The following is a 22,880-nucleotide window of genomic DNA, read 5'->3' as shown; positions in this document are numbered from 1 at the left end:
TACTAACTGTATTAAAATAACACCCATCCATTAATCTTGAAAACTTTACTTGTTTCTATGGTAACAAAACTTTAATACTACGTTAAGTTAGTATTTGTTCATTCATTGTTTCTTCTACTTGCAAGTTTGATCCTAGAGAGTCAGATCAGACTTTGGTTCATAGTTACTGATCAAGGCAAAGAACTGTACTAGTGTATGCTGAGTGTGTGCATTATCCCTTCCCTAATCTTATAAGTCTCTCTCCTCTGTAGTGTATTAATACACCCTCCATGAATGTCAAATTCATTGCTTTCTTTTTCAAGAATCTTCATTGATGCTCTAAGATGGAATGGCTCTTCTTATTTGACTATCCCATTGCAATTAATTGTTTTGGTATTTTATGGTGCTGGTCACTCAATATATCATTTTATTTATTTATTGCACTTCCCTACTAAACTGTTTCCTCTTTAGAGAAGTAGGCTTATTTAAAAAATAAATGTTTCATAACTTCGCAGGATGTCTTACCCAGAAATATATTTTCACATAATACACATATCTATTGAATAAAAGAATGAATCATAAAATGAATGGTGGCATTTACCAGAAGTGTTCAAAGTTAAGGAGGCACACGTAAACATTTATAGGAGTCAAAGTTTAAAATACATTACTCCATAGCTATGTTTGAGTTCAAGGAAAGCAAAGAGAATGAAATACTTCTGTTCTAAATTTTAAAGAAAATATCTGCTTTTCTGAAGTGAAAGTAAGAAGTGCACAAAACTAAGTAGAAGATTATGGCTATCCACTTTGGGAGTGTGGTGCTAGTCCTCATTTCTTCTTGTCCCATGTTTCCCTGCTGAGGGACATAAAGGAGTGAAACAAAAATTATTACATACTTTGGGCTGTCTTATTCCTCCACAGGGGAAGAAGGATGACTCCTTTTATTATCTGACTTTGAAAGAGAGCAAGCGGACTTGTATCGGTCAGTTCCTTTTCCTCACTACTTTTAGAAACTTGTATACTTATAGAGACCAAACAGTCTCAAACTTTAAGAAGGCAAAAATACTACAGGGCAAGTTGCAGATCTGTGAGATTTAGGTCTGCAAATTTGGAGGTGAATCTATTTAGAAGAAATGAAAAACCATCTAAAAACACCACGTAGAGCTAGTTTTCAGGTTGAGACACTTAGAGATGTAGATAATAAGCCGAGGAATAAGGACAGCTAAAGAACACATGGAAAAGGAGGCTCGTGTGGGATTGATCAAATTATTGCAAGATTCTGTGAATGGTGAATTCATTATTAAGTAACGATAATAAGTGTTGCTAGTTAGACCTGATGATTTGCAGGGGCTTGTAACATCAAGCCACACCTGAGGCTTATGGAACTAGTTGTCTCTCCAGTGGTCGTAGTCTGGGTGAATAACTGCAGAGTAGCTGTTTTGTAAGGTAAGGTTAAAGCTTGCCAGTGGCAGCCTCAGAAAGCAGGCATAAACTGTGGGCTTCAGGAGAGCAATGAGCCTCGAAGTCCTATTGTGTGTAGGTCACTTCAGTGTAGCCACAGCAGTGGTCTCTAACTCACACATTTAGGGGCTACTTTTGACAGTATCTGGCCATATGACAATCCTTAATTCCACATGTAACCTTCTCAGAGTCAATCTGTAGTTTTGCTCATGTAAAGGAGATAGATTTTATAATCAATAAATTCATTCATATGGAAACCTTAGAAAGAAAAAATGCTGTTTTCTTGGCTTGAAATAGAAACTTATCAATAAGTAAGAAGGGTTGTTACCCTTTGGTTCTTTTTGATGCAGGGCTCCTGAGCCTCTCCAGGTTACTGCAATGTGGGTGGACTCAGTCAGCACTTTCTGTTCTAAGTAGTTACTATCATGTTCACCTTCCAGTTCCTAAGAGTGATATGTCTATTCTTTATTACTGTATAAACCACATTAGCCATTTGTTCTGAAACTCTTTCTTGTTCTTAGACTTGCACCCTTGAGCTTTGAAGTCCTATCCCACTATCTTTACTTTAACCAGAAAGAATTATTTATGTCATTTTCACCTGTTAAAATCAGACATATTCCCCTCAAAGAAAGACTTGATCAATTTTCAAAATAAACAGTCTTCCTTGGTGATTTGATATGTTAATATATATTATACTGCATATTCTACTATACCAACATAATACACTATGTAGTTATGATTCTTGTTTTCTTCAGGGATGAATTTGAAATTCCCTGAGGCATTATTTCTGAAATTACTTTGGATATTTATCATTGAAGAATTTTATGTACAATTTCATCTTCTGGCTTTAATCTACTATTTTGAATGCCTGGCTATAATGTCTGCTCTGATATTAAGTAGTAAAAAAAAGCTGTGTAAAAATGTGGGGACTTTATATTGTTTATAATGTTTAGTACATAATTCATTTGTGGCATATTTGATGTGGCAAAGAGAACTATTTTATATCATTTCACTTTTTCATAGCAAAATTATTTATTTTAATAATATAAAGTGTATCTTTCTGTAATTTTATTTTATTATTATAAAAATAAACCATAACCATAGATGAAAATCTTTGACTATGACTTATTTATAGCATAATATTCAATTGACAGTTAAATGCTAACCTGTAATTGAATCAAAGCATTTTACTTACACAGTGAATGAAAGAACACTAGTAAATGGTTCATAGACAAGAGAAGAACAGAGAAAGAACAGAGATTAATAAACTCTGATATTTATTATGTGACATTCATTATGAATACTTTGAATGAAATGGTTAGTATGACAAAAAGTAAATCTTTAAAATGGATGTAAAATGTATAAGAAATATTTCTGTTTTGCTAAGGTGGACAAAATATTGTAGCTGGCAAGTGTAGTAGAAAAAAATCCCCAAAAGATATAAGAATGCATTGTTTAAATGTTGTGAAGCACATTTCTGGATTGTTTATGTTGTACTAGTCACTAAGTTGTTTACCTGCCAGTAAGTCTGTTTACAAAAGAAAACAAAAAATGTAATTAAAATTTATATTGAATCAGCAACTGAGAGAATGGCCAAAAGTTAAGATTCTATTAATTAATCTTTACATCTGGAGAGGTATGAAATTCCCAAGAGCACCTTTGTCAGATTATTTTTCCATTCTTTTTCTTCTCAACTTGATCTTTGTGAACTCATGATAAAAAAAAAATAAGGAAACACACGATGAAAGAAAAAGCAAAGTGAATGAATTGGTAAGAACAGCAATATGATAGATTTAGAACCTTAAGAATTTTGGGAATTACAGTCAAAATATACAGTGTGGAATATAAATATATCTGAAGAGATATATCTAAAGAGAGAACACAAAGAAATTTCCAAAACTGATAAAAATGTAAATTTGTAGAAACTACAACTACAGTGTATATTTACAACAATTTCAGCCACTACAATATATATGCATGTGTATGTGTAACATACATATATAAATATGCGTGTATGCTATATACAACATCCCACATTATAGTGGGTAGAGGTCACCAAACATAAAGGATTATTTACAGCAGGCTTCAAGAAGATGAATGATATTTAAAGTAATGACAATATTTAAAGGAGACTCTTTAGACAAATATTAGCATGTGTCCTTATCCAACAAATATAAATTAAAACAAATAGTAAAATAACATTTTATTTACCTTTTAGACAAATGTAGATGCTATTCCTACAGAAACAATAATATTGATATCCAAAGTCCTTTTTGGAAGAACATTTTTTGTTTTTGTTTTTAATTTGTTTTTAACTGATAAATAAAAATATAAAAGTTTTACATACTGTGTACCATGCACAGTTTGATATATATAAATAAGGATATTTATCAAATATTTGTGCTTACATATTTATCATTTCTTTATGGTGAAAACTTTTACATTCCTTTCTCCTAGCTTTTAGAAATGCTTGAGTACATTATTGTTACCTACACTCATCTTACCATGCAATAGCACACCTGAACTGCCTGCACTTAGATAATTAAAATTTAGTACCCATTGATCATTCTTTGGAAAAACCTTTTTAGAAGACCAAAAGAGAACAAAGAAAACAAAGACTGTCTTTGTTCTTGATATCATCTTAATATTAATTATGTTTATATGTCAATGATGCGACTGCAAGAATTTAGATGCCCCATTTTAAGATGCCTTGTGAATGAATATCTCAGTAGAAAACAGTGGAGTTCTAACTTAAGAAAGTAGTATTAGTTTCATCAAGTTTCATATTCAAGAACTATTGATATTTTCATATTTAAGCTTATTCATGAAGCAGTTATTTATGTCACAACTGGAACCACATGCATAGATCCTGAGAACTCTCAGTAATAAAGGGTCAGTGGCTGTCCTGGGGACTCACCTCCCCCTCAGTAGACTGTAAATGCAACTCCTTCCTGCAGGTAGCCTTGAAGTCTCCTGCAGCAGCGCTCACCTGGACCCCACGTGGAGCTTCCATAATCAAGGATCTGGTGGGCGATTCAAGCCTAAGGGAAAAACACACAAACAAAAAAAAAAAAAATCATTAACCCACTTCGTACCATGTCCCAGATAAGAAACACCTATAAAAACTTAAATTGATCAATGAATATAGCACTTACGGTGACTTGGATATAATTTTTATGTTTTTAGATGTCTATCCTTTTGAGAAAAGTAATAGAAGAAATTCATTCATGAAATCATGTTCTAGAACTAGGTTGTCATTTTATTTCAAGAATGCACTATATTTCAAATTATCCACAATGGAAAATAGGACCCTGGAACAGTTATATACTGCCCTGTTATGCTCAATGCACTGACCGGATATTCTGGGCAGCAGAAATGATGCCCACTGGACCTCATTGTTCTGTGTATGAAATTCATCGGTGTCCCTCTCTACTTACCTTGAGTTGTAAGGGGTTGACCTCTTCAGACCATGTCCATTGTGTGCCCAATGTCCTATTTACAGGACAACTTATACATGTAAAATATTCTATATTGTCCCAGTGTTCTACTTATAGGACTATCTGTAGTTTAGTCTCACTGATAATAAAGGGTATACATGCTGATCATGATTAGCATTTTCTTTCTTTTTTTATAAGTCTGGAAATTCTTTGAATTATCTTTATTATTTTTATAAATATGAAAATCCAAAAATAAAATAAGAAACATTTTCAACCTATTTTAATGTACCTGTGCCATTGAACTATTTGCAAAATTGGAAACCTGGGACTTAATATTAACAGAAAAGAGAAAAATTACAATGAACTTAACATTATTAGTCAACTGAAAACAAACAACCAACCAAATAACAGCCAGGCACGGATACAAATCTTTGCCACTTCATGCAAGGACTTAAACCCAAAATGAGCTTTAGAATATTTTTTTATTGCCTTATCTAACTTTTTGGCTCATTATAAAATCTTCATTTGTTCACATCAATTATTTACTCTGACTTGTAATGATTTAGTAACAATCTCTTATGTTGTTTCTCTGCTCACAAAAAGTAGGTCAAGATGAGTTTACATTTTTAAATTTTTTATATATTATCAATATTAATGATGGAGTTTTAATAAATAAATTGGTACAGTTTAGGATGTATGTTTTCCTTAATAAAGAGTCCCAGCTTTGTAAAGATGAAAACTTCAGTGAAAATCATTAACACTCTAAACTTTCAAGAGGGCACAGTCAAAATTTTGTAAACTCAAAAAAATTTAAAGTACACATTACTTAATTAAATAATACAATTTTATATCAAATGATCTACTGGCCCAGTAAAATGTCCAGAATCAGTAACAGTAGTCCAAGAAAGAAAAAACAGATGGGAAATAACATAAGCCATGATAAAAAATACTAGTGTAGGATGAGGAAGTATACACCAATTTGTTTTTTTAGGTAAGCATTCTTCCCTTTGGATGCAATTGCCTCTTTCCCCTGATCACAGGACATTAGGGCCCCTCACATTCATGTTCATCATAATCCAGAGTAACTGATTTTCTTTGAGGCAACAGATTCAGACTTATTTTTCAGAAAGAACCACGTCAAAAGATCTCTGTAGTTCAGCTCCTGCTTACTAAAGAAGTTAAAACTTAGAAGCTTAAAAGTGGAGGTTGAAAGAGTAGAGTCAATATTTAAAACAATTGATTTCAAGACTTTCAAAATTTTTGGTTTTGTTTTTGTTTGATTTGGTTTTGTGTCCACACACCAAAGTTACTTTGAAAGTTTCATCTCTGTGGAACACTTGGACATCTTCATACAATCCCTATAAGGGGTCAGGTTTTGAATACATCTATTTTTACAAAATATTGGTATCTTTGTTGTTTTAAACAAAAAAATCCATAATTTTCATATGATATTTTAGGTTCTGAAAAAGTCATTTCTACTACTCAGTAAACCCTATTACTTATGTTTTATTCACAGTATCCAAATTTCAAAATCTGAATGTTAAAATATGTATTTTGTAATCAGTATCCCCTAAGTCCCCCAAACATGCCACCTTCAGTAGTGTACCTGTGGTCACTACTACTTTCATTTGTTGTTAACTATGTATCACATTGTCTGTAATTATATGTTTGGCTTTGATTGAACCATTCATACAGCAGTTGAATAAGAACTTAATTAAAATTAAATGATGTTCTAATTCTAAAACAGATACCAATCTAATATTCAAGAAAACAAAACTTGATGAATTTGTATATGGAAGAAAAAGCACACTCATTTTATCCAGTAATTATTATGGTTCCAGGGAAAGCAGGTTGAGGTTATTACTCATATATTTGATAGTTAAATGTGCATGTTACATGTGAAAAGTATTATCCAAATTTGACATTTGGTACTGTACCCTTAAATATATTAAGTATTTCTGGGTGTTTGACTTTTCACATTTCATCTCTATTAATTATTTAATCAGAATATGTTTAGTTTATTCATATATTAATTTTGGACTTCAATATCCATTGTTAGAGTAGCAGTAGAATGAATTTCCAGCACTAACTTAGAGGATTCCAATTTAAAAAGGAAGACAAGACAGGGTGCTTTCTAGACCCAGGTTCAATAACATTAGCCCATATGCCTCAGTTTCATCTTCTCTAAACTGACAATTACAATGTTACACATAGGATTGTTCTAGTAATGAAGGGAGAAGAGTTTGATAGAACAGTATTTTGAGATATTGATGGAATCTCTTTCCTGTTCCATTTCCTTATGTCCCCTTCTGTTTTCCCACTGAGTGGCAGTATCTCTTGCCACAGAAACTGATAGATATCACTCCTTAACTTTATGGAAATTTTTTTTTATTTGAAAAACAACAACAACAACAAAACATGAGTCATTTGGTGCAATGAAAATGACTCTGAACTTTCAAACATCATAAGGAAATTGAGAGCAATGAGAATATGTTGTTTATTTTACCCATTAAAGCACTGCTTTTTAATTTAGTGGATAGAGGAAATTTGGAGGAAAATCAACATATTGGTCTCAAAAGTTCTCTGCTCTGCTCCCTGAGGCAAAGTTCAAAGTGATGATGTATTTATTCTTTTTGATGTTATTGGTTGGGGGGAGGTTAATTATTAATGTCTCAGAGTAACTGAGTAACTGAAGACAAGAGAGCCAAAGAAGGGAATAGTAGTGATTTAAGGTGAATGAAGTGAGAGAAGAAACTCTTAGCAAATGCCAGCTTGCATCTAGTAAGTTTCCAATGACCAAATGCCAGCAGCAAATGCTTGTAGCATGGTGTGAAACCCTTGGTACAATGACTCAATCTAAGGGGAAAAGAACTAAATTGACTGAGCTTAGTTTCTGAGCTTTACTGCAATAGCCATCAAACATAAAATTTGATTTTATAAGAATATTTGTATTTCTTCTGAAACTAATTTTTTATCTTAAGACATAACTGCTAAACACACACATATATGATGCAATATATGGTATATTAAAACATTAGTAAAGTGGTAGCAATTTATAATATTTCATATTCCTCAAGTGCTGAAGTAATTAAGACTTTGAATTAAACAAGTTACAATTTTATATCTTGTTAGTCTTCATAAAATTAAATGTAGTAATCATTAAGTAGTAATATAATTGCTATGAAGCAGCACTATCTGTTTTGAATAATATCCAACATTCAGGAAAGTAATATATACTAAGTATGTAAAATTAATTATGGAAAGAGTATTCAGTAAAAAAAGAATAAAATAACAATTATTAGAATATTCGAGGGATTTTTAAATTCTATTTTCAAATGAACACATTGCAGTAGTCAAATATTCCTTAAGAATATGAAAATTAAAGCCAAATTGTGAACTATTTTTATAAACTTTCTTAACTAAGGAGCATAAACAAAAAATACTTTTTTTCTGTGGGCAAAAGTCATTACAGGACAATCATTTATATGGAGATCCAGAAAAACTTCAAATTTACAATATAGTGAACATCAAAATTCATTGTGAACATTTACAGATGCATTATATGTCAGTCATCCAATGTCAATGTTTATAATTGCATGATTACCTACATTTACACACATATATACACACATTCATTATCTGGAGCTGAATATTGTCTCTAGGTATCCAATGTTAAATAGGGACAAAAGGCATTTCTTCCCACAAATTCCATAGAAACTTTACTCTATGCCTCCATCTAAACTCCAAGAGGGTTGAACTTCTTGCATGTTGACAATAAAAAAATAATCATCTCTGCATTTAAGTGCAAGTGATTTCATCACTTTTGAAAGGGACTGCATTAAGGTAGTCATGTGATTATATTTACCTATGCAAAGAACACTATAGAACAAACAGGTTTATCTACAATGCTGAAAAGATCTAAAACAAAAGTCAGCATCGCATTTTATTACCCATGACCGCTTATCAAAATGGGTTAATAACTTTGTAATTATAAATTTCCTTGACTATTTTGTAAATAATATTTTCCCAGGTACTTAAGAGAAACTATGTACTTCTAGAAGCACCCATTTCATTCAATTTGTAATTGAATTTATAAATTTATAATATATTATAAATTGAAGGAAAAATAGAAAAGTGTCCTCTATATTGAAAGTATTGATGCACAATATAAAAGCATGCAAATTATGCCCAAGAAGTAGTCTGGGAAATTGTGGTATAAACTCACTGAAACAATATGTGCAAGAGTTATGTCAATTTAATGAAAGAATTAATTTAAAAATTATACATAATTTTAAATCCCTTTAAATTCTCTAGGGCTTAGTTATCTAATAAATAAAATCATAGTTGTAAAACACTTAAAAAATAGAATATTACAGTCATAATAAAATGTTAAATTTATCTTCTTTATTAGTGAGTTAGTCATATAATGACAATAATGTAAAAAAAGCTAATGTTAATACTGGAAACTTATTCTGTATGTAAAATTCTAAATTGATGATCTCTTAATCATTACACTAATACTAAGAAGAGTGCTCTCCAATTATTCATATTTTATCTACAAAGAACTTGAACATTAGGTTGGTTGGGTGATTTTCTCAGATTTATGTAGCTAGTGCAAAGATCCCAGAATTGCCAAAGCAATGTAGAAAAAGAACAATGTTAGATAATTGAAAAACTTACAAGCTACAGTAATTAAGATCATGCTGGCACAAAAAAATAATGGAATAAGATAGAAGATAAATGAATTTTTACTTGTGTGCTCATCTGATTTTTGACAAATTTCATAATGATGCTGGAATAATTAGAAATATCTATAAACAAAATGAGCATCCATCTCTATCACACACTATTGTCAAAAACAATCTAAAATGTAAAGCTTTGAAAGGAACATATCTTTGTGAATTTGAAGTAGGAAAGATTCTCTTAGACCACAAAAGTAATAACTAGTAAATACTTAAAATATAACTTCAATGACTTTAAGATTAAGAGCTCTTTTTCAAAATAACTATTGATGATGTAAATATTACTGAGAATGGGGAATAATATCCACAAAATACATGTATATCACAAAAGACTGACATAAAGATACATAAATTATCCCCAACTCAAACATTTAAACACAAAAATGCAAATATAATGTGAACAAAATATTTGAACACTTCACTAAAATGATACATAGTTGTCCCATATGCATATGTACATGAAAAAGTGGTTAATACGTTAGTCATCAGGTAATGGACAATTATAAACAGTACCAGTAAATATCCACCAAAAGACTGAATTAGCAAGATTGATAACACCAAATACTGGGGAGGAAGAGCAGCAACTGAAAATCTTACCTATTTTTGGTTGAAAGGTAAAACTACAACCACTTTGGAGAATCTTGACATTTTTACATAAAATTTAATGCATGTAAATATAGACCATGTCTGTTATTTGGAAAAGCATACACAAATATTTCATGTTCATATAATGGAATAGCAATAATTAAGAAAGATCTATCTATGCAGACGATATTAAGGACAGATGTCAAAGATATGTGGTGTGAATAAAATTTTACAAGGAAGAGTATGATTGATTTATTTTTAGTGGTAAACAAAGTCAATTCATGATTTAAGAGAAAAAAAAGTGAGAACAGAGTTTACCATTGTGGGTGGTGTGGAGATTTAATGGAAAATGTCATGAAGAAATCTTCTTAAACAATGGTAGTAATTTATATTTTTAGAGGTATCCGAGTTACACAAGTGTATTTATTTGCCAAAACTCAGCAAATGCACAATTAATCTTTGTGTGATTGCATTATATGATTATTTTGAAACAAAAGAAAAGAAACTATAAAAATATCTTGAATACTACTTCCAAAAATACACATTGAAGTGATCAAGAGGAACATATATGTGAAATTAATGTTGAACTAAATAAAAAATCAAATATACTTTTGGATGTATGGTGGAAAGGATACATATGTGATTAAACACACGTAGGGAAATTATAATGGGTTAATTTAGATGGTGGGTACCTGGATGCTTACTAATGATGATGCTTTCAACTTTGAGTGGATTTGAATGTTTTCACAGTGAGATTATCCATTTCCAAATATCTGTTTTCCTAGTAAAATTTATAAGAAAATATGCTATGGAAACATAAATAGGAAAATTGTTCTTCATTCCTGACATTGGTCATTGACAATATTAAAATGGAATGATGAATGTTAATTAATAACATATAGGTATATTTTTAAAAAATGTATTAATTCTTGTTGCTAACTTATTATTTTACTATGAAAGCCATATTTCTCATTATCTATATTTTACAATTATTTCAGAGTTAAGGGTGCATAAAAAGAATATCTGACTTTTACTTTTATCTGGAAATACAAGAACTTGATGTGCTTTTCAAAAAATAAACACCTAGTTGAGAAAAATGGCAATAGTTTAAATAATAAACATACAAATAAAATTACCATAAGAAATTCAATTGAGTCTTTTTAAACTCAATACACTATGTTAAAAAATTTGGGAAGATATTTGGGAAAATTTGGGAAGATATGTTAAAAAATTTGGGCGATGCTTAGCAAAAAGTTGTAATAAAGAGAAAATGAGACTTTTTGAGAATTTAGAGTTAGCATCAAGTTATTATAATTGAAAAAATTATATTGGCATTAGAAATAGAAAACTTGGTTAATGGAACATAACAGAATCTTAAACACATTTTTGTTAAAGAAAGTCTTTAAGAGAAATTAAAATTTGAAAAATTCAATAATTATTTCAGGGTAGAGACACTTAGATTAACAAATGATTTTTTTTTTTTGTGGTGCTGGGGATTGAACCCAGGGCCTTGTGCATGTGAGGCAAGCACTTTACCAACTAAGCTACATCCCCAGCCCCAACAAACGATTCTTAATAAATTGACAATTTGAATTGAAGAAAATAAAGTTCTATTCTTAACTTATTCTGCAAAAATAATTTTTAGTTTTACCTATTCAAAATATTAAAATAATGGATAAGTTACAAAGTGTAATTTCAATATAAATTAGAAGGAAATTAAGGAAATGATTTCTAATTTTCTTTATTTCAAATTAGAAACTAAGAAATGAATAAATAACTGTACAAAATAAATTACAAAAAATTGTAAGAAGGCACAGGAAATATCTAGTCTAGAAAAGAGAACCTTTGAAAGAAGGCAGAAAGTCCAGAAGACAAAATGGAAAACAACAAGAGGCACATGCATATAAAATGTGTATGCAGGCATATAATTATTTATATAGATTAATTTATATGTATATTTACAATTTTTTTGCAGGAAAAATTATAGCAAATATTTCTTTATGAGAAAGCACTTTGAATATTTATGAGAAATATATCAGGAACATATGAAAAATACAAAAGACTACTAAAATACATATTCACAGACCAAAGAGAAACTGAAAACACTGCAATTGCTAAAAAACACAAGGCCATCTATATGTTTACACAGGGCAATGTATAGAGAAGGTGGGCTTGTGTCTGTACTCTGCTAGAATTTCTGAGCCTTTCTGTAATATGTTAATGTGATCAACAAATGATAAAAGTGTGTACAAGTATTTTGCAAGTGCTAAGTAGTGCAAAAAGTAGTCATCATAGTAATTTTTTCTGCTCAAGTCTTAGGATATTTGTGTGTGTGTATGTGTGTGTGTGTGTGTGTGTGTGTGTGTGTATTTTTCCCCCTACTCTAGACTTCTCAAATCAGCCTAGAAAACCTAAACAAGATTTTGTTTTTTAAGGTGTTATAAAATGATCAAATCTGAAAACTCATTGGGTCTCCAGAAATATTCTCAACATTCTGAAAACATGAATTCACACTTTTTAAAAACTAAGTTGCAAATGCAATTGCTAAATGGCAACTTGAGCAGAACTTAAGTATCAAGCATCTTGTTCTTGCTAAATATTTAATACAGTGCTAAGGACACAGTAGGCACCCATTGATAATTTGCAGTTTCAATGATGGAATGAAATGTACTGAACAGAAAACTATGTTTAGAAAAAGAACAACAAAATCAATGCAAACTGTGACCTGAACATACAAGAAACATTACTATCTTGTTACTTCAGACTATGATTAGCTTTCTTTGGTAGCAAAATTTTTTCTGCCCACTCGTACCTCCCATTGCTTCCTTCAAAGTAGATTAGATAAATCTTTTGATTGATTGTTGCTCTGTGTTCCCTAGTTTGCAAACTAAGTTAAGTTTCTCATAATGCTCATTTGTTAACCCTAAACAAATATATATATTTACCACAGTTTCTTTATCCATTTATCTGTCGAAGGGCATCTAGGTTGGATCCACAATCTAGCGATTATGAACCGAGTTGCCATAACCATTGATGTGGCTGCCTTACTGTAGTATGCTAATTTTAAGTCCTTTGGGTATAAACTGAGGAGTGGGATAACTGGGTCAAAAGGTGGGTCCATTCAGAAACTGTGGTATATATACACAATGGAATATTATTCAGTCATAAAGAAGAATAATATTATGGTATTTACAGAGAAATGGATGGAATTGGAGAATATCATGCTAAGTGAAATAAGCCAATCCCAAAAACCAAAGTTCGAATGTTTTCCTTGATAAGTGGATGATGATAAATAATGGGAGTGGTGGAGTGGGGAGTGAAAGAAGAATGGAGGAACTTTAGATTATGTAGAAGGAAATGAGAGGGGGATATTAAAAAATCATGGAATAAGACAGACATCATTACCCTATGTACATGTATGATTACAAGGATGGTATGAATCTGCATCGTGCACAACCATAGAAACAAAATGATGTACCCCATTTGTGTACAATGAATCAAAATGCAGTCTGTAAAAAAAATATATATATATATATATAAAATACATACTTAAAATAGCATTCATCAAAAATGTGTTGAAAAAGCAAATTATAGGTATCCACATTCCCATAACTCTTTTTTTGGGGGGGTACCAGGAATTGAACCCAGGGGTGCTTAATCAATGAGTCATACTCCCAACACTTTAATTATTTAGAGACAGGGTCCTCCCACTAAGTTGCTTAGGTCCTGGCTAAGTTGATGACACTGGCTTTGAATTCACCATCTTCCTGCCACAGTCTCCCAAGTCACTGGAATTACCGGCGTGCAACACTGCTCCTGGCTCAAAGTATTTTCTATATTTTATTACACACTTTTGAAATGTTTATTTTTACGAAGTCTTTTATTCTTAATAATTACAAAACTGAAGTCAACATAGCTAAGTACTCCACAAACTATTTTCTGTACTTGGTTGACCCATCTCACCTTTTTTAGCATTACTTGTGAACTTCTTATTTCCCTGAACAGAAAATTGTCAGCAAGGCTAGTCAAGACCTTCTCAGACACTCTGCTTTAATCTGCAGTACACAAATGAATAATTGAATACCCCAATCATTACTGTACTTTGCTTCTGTTTCAGTTTTGGAATTTAGATCAGTAACACTCATCTTGGGGGTTGTCAATGTGCTTTTAGCCCTAGATGATAAGCCTAGCCCAGCTCAACGTTTAAATAATGGATCAATGATTAGAAAATAAAAACCAGAAACACATATTATAATTATAATTTAATTCATATTCATCCTTATGAATCTGGAGACATGTCAGCAAGATAATTAAAACAGCAGTTGGTTCTTATTTCTCTTAGTAATAGACTTCTCATAGTAAAAATTTTAAAATGAGTACACAGATAGAAAAACAATACAAGTGTTTCTTTTAGAACCTAGAGTGTTTAAAAAATTGAATTAGTAAACTCTAACATAACTTTTGAAGTTGGAAGTCTTTGTTTTATTTTTTAAATGAATTTTAACATATATAAAACATAAAAATTAACACATTGATGGGGTACCATGTGATGTTTCAATGCATGTATGCATTGTTCTGTTTCTTTCTTTCTTTTCTTTTTTCTTCCTTTTTTTTTTTTTTTTTTTTGGTGCTAGAGATTGAACCCAGGGATGCGCAACCACTGAGCAGTATTCCCAGCCCTTTTTTTGTATTTTACTTAGAGACAGCATCTCACTGAGTTGCTTAGAACCTTGCTAAATTGCAGAGGCTAATTTTGAACCACTGGGATTACAGGAGTGCACCACCTTGCCCAGCTCATTTATTGTTTCTTTATGGTAAAAATATTCAAACTTCTTTCTTCTATCTTTTAAGAAATACACTGTACATAGTTACCTACATTCGCCCTACCATGCAATAGTATACCTGTGTTTCTTCTTCCAAACCATAACTCAGTACACACTTATCAATGTCTCCCCCATCCCACCCTCCCTTCTGTTCTCCCCAGGTTCTTGTACTCAGTTTCTAGAACAATTTTTTATATTCCATTAAGAGTTGGGGGCACATGGTACTTGTCTTTCTGGGACTAAAATCTAGATTAAAATAGTCCAAAAGTAATTGTTATCTGTGCAAATCACATGTCCTATAACTTCCTCATCCCTTATATCACATTTATTTAGTTATTTTATTCACTATTCAGTTTTGCTTCAGTAAAGTAATTGAATTTAAGAAATATTCATCACATTACTATATATGGGATACACGGCTGGCTCTGATAGTACTAAGGATAGAGAATGAACATATAGATCCTAGAATGTACAACCTTGAAAGGTGGAGAGGGATGAAAGAATTCCTGATTGAGAAGGGGCAATAGATCAAGACTACAGCATACTATGAGATGCTCTTACCTACATCCCTCAACACTCCTCAATTCTTCTGGTTTCTGCACAGAATAAGTAATTATTATTTTGCACTTACAAAACAAGATCTGGATCACATCAAATGGGCCACCTTCTTCTGATACTGCTCACTAGTTTATTGAATCTGAGTTTCTCAATTAGTGAGAAACTGAGTTCTTTAGGAAATCTTAGCACAGAATTATAAAAGTCTGCAAAATTTATTGTTATAAAAATATGCCTTTTTTCATGAAAAATTTTCAATTTTATTTTTGTTTGTATTTGAACATTTTTATTGCTTATACATGACTGAACAATAGTCTTTATGAAGTAAGGTTTTGTTTTTTGTTTTTTGGATACCAGGGATTGAACTCAAGGGCACTCAACCACTGAGACAGATCCCCAGCCCTATTTTTTGTTTTATTTAGAGACAGGGTCTCACTGAGTTCTTAATACCTTGCTTTTTTTTTTTTTTGCTGAGGCTGGGTTTGAACTTGCAATCCTCCTCCTTCCTCAGCCTCCCGAGCCTCTGAAGTAAATTTCTTTTAATTTGATATTTTCATTGTTTTCCAAAAAAGAGATTCTTTCTCTCAGTTTGATAGTTATCTACCTTAACATGCAACTTCTTCTTTTTTTTTTTTTTTGAATTAACTATTTTTGCCTTTGAAAAATGCAGCAGCAACTACATTTGGGATTTTATTTAGCTATCATATATTAATTACACAAAAAAATTTTTGATTCCCAAATGTTAATTTATTTGTTGAATTAATGATATCTATGGGGCAGTTGCCTCAATTTTAAAATCTCAATTTTTTTTGGTCAGTTATTATAATGATCTTGGGGATAATTCCCTGTGATACTGACATCTCACAATGTTATGGGTAGGGAAAGATCTTACATATAACTGTGCACCTTATCAACAACATGATAAGAGAAAGCAGGTTATTTCACTGGAAATAACTAGACTGAGGAACCCATCACAGAAAATGAATTATTTTTCCAATTATGATTCCCATTCCTTTCTGTGTCCCCCTCTGTATGAAACTGCCTGGCCATTTAGAGCCTTCACCTGACCTCTGCTTCCCTTACTTCTATGCCCATTCATGTCTGCTTATCATTACCTATATCAGATTTTTCAACATCCTTATTTTATCAGTCATTCTCTCAACTTCCTCAATATTTTTTTTTTTTTTTTTTTTTTTTTTTTTTTTGCATTACTACACTCCTCCTGCCTGGGATACTTATTCTTATTTTCATTGTGAGCATATTGGGAAGAAATAGGAAAGCTATTAAAATAACTCATATTTTATTCCTTTTATTTAAATACTCGACTACTTAATACAGAACTAGGGAGTGTCATATAAATACACAGCAATACACTATTTTAGTTCTTTATATATCAAGGAGGACCACTATTGATGGCAACTAGAGCAGAGGTGTGAGGACACTTACCTGAGATCTTGAGATGGCTCTGCTCTGACGTGAGGCGTCTCCACCGAGTGCCCAAATACTGCTCCTTCGGTGCCTGGGGGCAGCAGGAATAAGTGGTCAGAACAAGAGAGTCCACAGATACACTGGGTTTCATCTCTATTGTTATACATCAAATATTCTTTCCGAAATGAGAAAACTGGAAATAGGAGTAGAGTAAATAAAAGAGAAATGACGAAAGAAGAGAAAGGAATAGCAAAGAACTAAAGAAAGTCAACCCAAATATCACTCTATTAACTGCTTTTAAGATGGCATTATTTATACATTGAGATTAAGTGAGAATTTCCACCTTCTGATGAAAGAACAAGGACCCATTTATTTTTCCTGTGCCTTATTTCCCAGTGAAGTGAACTAGAGGGAGGGACAGGTCAGTTTTGATTTCTGTCCTCCTACAAACAGCAGGGCAGAGATGAAAGTGTGGAGGGTGAGCTACAGTGTAGCATATTACTAGTTTTTTAAAGACAGGTCTCATGGGGCATTTAGCAATACAGCTTTATAGTGATCATCAAACGATAGAGAATGTGTCATATTACTTTGACCTCTCTGGAGTTAAGGCTCTATCTAAAACTATGAGTTACTTTAGTTCATTTCATTATAGTCGAATTCATATGGGGTCATAGATGTCTGAAGAGGTCATGCACTCTAACATCTACCTCAGCAGTTGAATGACACTTCATGTAAACTTTCACTTACTGATTCCATTTGATATTTTTCCAGACGTAGAGCTTCTCTGCACTTTAACTGAACAAAATGGAATGATTTTCTTCTTCAAAAGTCAAGTGAATTTTTTTAAAAAAAGACATTGATAAAACCTTTTTATTTTTGTGATTTTTTTTTCATAAGTGTTTCAGATCATTTCCTTCAGATTAAACTTTAGTTTCTTTTGGTCTAATATTCCTAAAATGTCTACAAGTAAGAATGTCATGCCTTTTCCACAAATGTCTTCAAAACTATTTAAGAAGGCAATTGAAAACTATAAATTTTAAACCTACAAAACAAATCTGTATTGCTTAATGTGAAGGAACATGTAAAATATATTAATTACAGTAAGCAATGATGGAACTGCAACTAGGAAAGTACAGCTAACATTTGGAGTTTCTTAAAAAATAATTGGCTGTGTTGGGAAATGTATTTGAGCCACCTGATGATAGCTTTTTAAAAAATAGCAAGAAGACCTTGATCTTGAATCACAGAGGATGAGTTTTTTTCCCAAAGATTGTAACATAATTTCATCTGTTTTATGGCTCCTAGGACAAATTTATAAGACTCTGCAGCAGTAAATTCCTAAGATTATATATTTCAATTTATAACTAAAAGTTATTGGCATTTTTGGACCTTCTGCTGGGTTTTACTAGGCTTTTTTCTTCTTTTTTTCCTTAAAAAGGAGCATGTAATATAGGGCACATAGTGTTTATTATTTTAATTGCTTTCACAAATTTAGAAAAATTATTTATTTAAGAGTGTTGTAAGATATTTTATTTATTAAAGTGAAAAATTTCTTAAGATGAGTAAGTGTAAAATAATAGTTATAGATAAAACTCTGATTTTGCGCTTGTGCTGCGGGTGGCGTTTGAAAGAATATTTCGAGGTTTATGAGTTTGCAAATCTCAAGGAAGGAGACTTTGGCATTTTAAAATGAGATATAATTTCCAGATATATTAATTATCCATGTGCAAGTTCAAAAACTAATTTACAGTGTTGTATGCTTATGAAAATTTCCCAAAGTGTCAGAAATATAATTAAAGAAAGGTGACTATTTATTTTTGAACACAGGTCGGCATACATAGTAACTGGGCACAGACTGTATTAGGGGAAATGAAAGTAGCCAAAGTTTAAGTTTTCAAAGATTATCAGAAACTTATACAGGTCTCAATTTTAAGTTCTGATGTAGAAAAGCATTAATGATTTGTAAAAGATTCTTAAGAAATTAAATCTACAATCACACTACCTATGGCGTTAAGTTGAAAACTGAACAAAACATCATAAATAGATAACTAAATAGTGATATCTAGACAATGAAAATATTGTTCTCATCCTCCCTACATGATGCCAGATTTGCAAAAATTAATAGTTGTCAAAGATAATATTGAAGGACATCACTGATGGAAGATACAAGCCCCCTGAGCCAGATAGGTACTATAGGAGCAGAAAACAATCAAAAGTAAAAAGTAAATCTCTGGTGAATGGAAAATTTTTACAAATGTTATACTGTCAGGTTTGCCAGATTTGACAATAAAAGTACAGGACACTAGTGGCAGAAGATGGAAGATTAGAGAAAGGTTGTACCTCCCAGCAGTTTCTTAGCAACAGAATTTAAAAGCAGGAAGACTGCTCTTCAAAGAGGTGGATAACTAAGGGAACTCACTGATTCAGTATCGGGCAGTAAAAGAAACTACAGAGGAATAGAAAGTTGGAAAATTCAAGCATAATATAAGAAATAATATGTTAGAGGTAGGAGGATCATGAATTCAAAGACAACTTCAACAACTTAGCAAGGTCCTGAGCAACTCGGGACCCTGTCTTAAAATAAAATATAAAAGGACTGGGGATATGGTTCAGTGGTTAAGTGCACCTAGGTTAAATCATAGGTACAAAAAAAGAAAAAGAATTTGTTAGAGAGTTAGAGATATGCCAACTTGACTGGTGGGAGCAACTCCTGAACTTCCCTGTGGGGAAGCAAAGGCAAAGAACAATGGAGAAGAAAAAAAAAATGATTTGTAGGAACCTGTGGAATACAGAGGGAGGTTGATCTTAATGGACCCAGAGTCGGTGAGGGAGGTTGTTCAGTTAAAAAAAAAAAAATCAAAATTTCTCAGCATATATTTCAGTGGGAATTGGTTGCCAGTGGAGAACCGTTTATAAATGCTGTGCCACTGGGAACAGAGGCAGGAAATCAGCCACTTATAAAGGGAGTTGCCACCCTGACCCAGTCACCTATTATGGGCTTCAGAGTGTGCCTGACCAGTGTGACTGAAATAGGTGCAAAGAGATCTGATTCTTGAGCCTCCTGGCTCTGAATACCAAGCAGAAAGAGTTCTCTTTGTTGCTGGCATCCCATAAGAGTTATTGGAGAGATGTCAGTAACAGTTGGACAAGAGCATCAGTACTCCAGAACTGATACTGGGTAATTCAAATATGAAATTGTGGAGGCTTACACCCTATGCCCTAAAAGGGGAATTTATAAAAGGCACCTGAGACCCAGATGCCCAGCAACCAGGTGTATGGAACAAATCTCAAATACCCACCAACAGAGTTCCAAGGGTCAGTCAAGATCAAATTCCAAATATTGGAACTTCTAATTTAGAACTTTGTACCACCTCCACTAGAGGAACACACAATTTGTCAGCATTTACTAGTCTAAGACACCCTATGCTAGGAAATGGAAAATTGAGAGCTACCACAACTAACTTTGGCTCCTAGCCACAACCACTGGCAAGTATGTCAGGAACACAAAGATTTTAGACTTTACAACCTCTTAGCCATTGACTCAAGGGTTACAGAGATAAAAAATATATGCAAAAATTAAAAATCCTTTCTTGTCAACAGTTTAGATCACTTCAGTGGAAACAAGATCTTTACCTCTTATTAAGATTTTTAATTTTTATATTCATTATTCCCCCCAGTGTTTACTTTTTTAACTTTAATTTTTCAATTTACTTTTCAGATTTCATTTCATTCTATTTTATTATTTTTAAATTTTTTTCATTTTGCAAGATTTTGTGTGTGTGTGTTTTCACTGCATGAATGGATTTGAAAAAAATATATATATACATTTATTTTTCATATGATTTAACTTAAATTTTAATTGTCTACTTCTTCATCTATTTATTATTTAAACTTGGTTTGACTTAGTTGGGGTAGAGGTGTGGATTGGTTTGAGTTGTTTTAGTCTTAATTTGTTTATTTGCTTGTACCTTAGTTTCTGCTTTTCTTGTTGCCTCTGATTCAATCTCTTTCCCCACTAACAGCCTATTAATTCTTTTTTTCTCTTTTTTATTAGTTTAAGTTAATTTTTATTTCTCCTCTTTTATAGTTATGATCTGCTACCTACCTCTGGCCTCTTTTCTGTTCACTTTTTACATATTTCAAATTTTTTCTTGTCTAACTACCCTATTCTCCCTTCATTTAAGAAACTATAATTTCACTATCTATAGAATTATATAATTTATATACTTCCTATCCCATTCATGTTGTTGTGATTATTAATATAATGGATGATGTAATAGACAACTCATGTTCAATGCCTGATTGAATTCATGATTTTTGAGTTGGTATTTATGTTAGTGATCCAAACATTCCAATAGAGGTGGCAAATAGTGTTATAGATGTCAAAATAGATACTGGATATTTACCTTAAGGTTGTACATCTGATGCTAACATTAATGCTATTCCTGGCTCCCCTTTTCTTTTAAAAGGGATTGAAATGTGACTGACATTTCAAGTTCACAGAGTAAGATTGTGAAGCAGAGTAATATTCACCATTTGGTCAAGTAATAGTAAATCTCACTTCAAATATGATCTCGCCCCACCCAAGCCGCAACAATACCTCAACATACAGAATAGGGAAGATAAAATTCCCAAACCTACAACCAGGCCCCAAGGCAGAACAACCAGAGGAGGTCCTCAGGTCACATCCTGGACAACTACTTCTGTATAAAAAAACAGAAGTCCCAAAACAAAAAGATAACTACGCATAAAAGGATGTATATGTACATAGGAAAGACTATAAAAAACTGATTATTATGTTTGATGAAATAAAAGATCTAAGGAATGAATTAAGAGAATATAGCAAATTAAAGACCATTTCAATAAAGAAACAGAGATAATGTAAAGAAACCAATCAGAAATACTAGAAATGAAAGACAATGAATTAAACTAGAAATTCATTTGAAATCATCACCAATAGATTAGATTGAATAGAAAATAGAACTTCAGGCTTGAAGATATAGCCTATGACCTTTACAGGATATGTGAACTTTAATACTCAGTATACAGTAAAGGAAAAAGAAAAGATCATGATCAGAATATACAGGAACTCTTGAACAGCAAAAGAACAAACCTGAGAGTCACTGAGATGGAAGAAAACACGGAGATACAGGTTAAAGGCAGTAAGTGCATCTTCAATGAGATTGTAACCAAAAAGTCTTCTCATATAAGAATTGAGATAGACATCCACATATGGGAGGCACATAGAAAGTCAAATATGAAAGACCTATTCAAGACACATCATAATTAAAATGCCTAACATAGAAAATGAGGAGAGAATATCGTAAGATGCAAAAGATAAACATCAGATCACTTTTTGAGCAAGCCAATAGGCTCACTTTCGACCTCTCATCTCAGACTCTAAATCAAGGAGTATATGGAATGACACATCTCAAGCTCTGAAATAAAATGATTGCCAGCCAAGTTTGCTCTATCCACCAAAGCTATCTTTCAAAATTAAAAAGAAAATAAAAACTTACCATGACAAAGATAAACTGAAAAATTCATGACCACTAAGCCATCACTACCAAGAGTATTGCTCACAGAATATGCAAAGGCATCCTGCATACAGACAAGATTAAAAGCAAATCCTAAAGATCCAAAACTGATAAAAAAATCACTAGAAGAGCAACCAACGAACTGGAAATAAAGATGGAATTAAATATAGCAAAGAAACCAAAATAACAGGACATAACAAACCTGTATCTATAAGGACATTGAATGTAAATGATCTCAACTTCCTGATCAAAAGATACAGAGTAGAAAAAATGTATTTTAAAAATGCAATCCAACTATATGCTATTTGCAGGAGACTCATCTCACAGACAAAGACA

The 22,880-nt window shown here is 32.1% G+C and overlaps 1 protein-coding gene across 1 annotated transcript in view; it reads right to left on the bottom strand.

Moving 5' to 3' along the window:
* Window positions 1-22,880, bottom strand: part of Sgcz (sarcoglycan zeta) — a 1,063,315-nt gene that overhangs the window by 1,507 nt on the left and 1,038,928 nt on the right. Inside the window, exons 6-7 of the mRNA XM_047550434.1 lie at window positions 17,026-17,098; window positions 4,355-4,478 (exon numbers count right to left, since the gene is read on the bottom strand). Of these exons, the coding sequence (XP_047406390.1) occupies window positions 4,355-4,478; window positions 17,026-17,098 (197 nt within the window). The remainder of the gene's footprint in view (window positions 1-4,354; window positions 4,479-17,025; window positions 17,099-22,880) is intronic.

This window comes from Sciurus carolinensis, chromosome 4 (assembly GCF_902686445.1).
Source record: "Sciurus carolinensis chromosome 4, mSciCar1.2, whole genome shotgun sequence".
Taxonomy (NCBI): Eukaryota; Metazoa; Chordata; class Mammalia; order Rodentia; family Sciuridae; genus Sciurus; species Sciurus carolinensis.
This window is presented reverse-complemented; position numbering and strand designations above follow the sequence as displayed.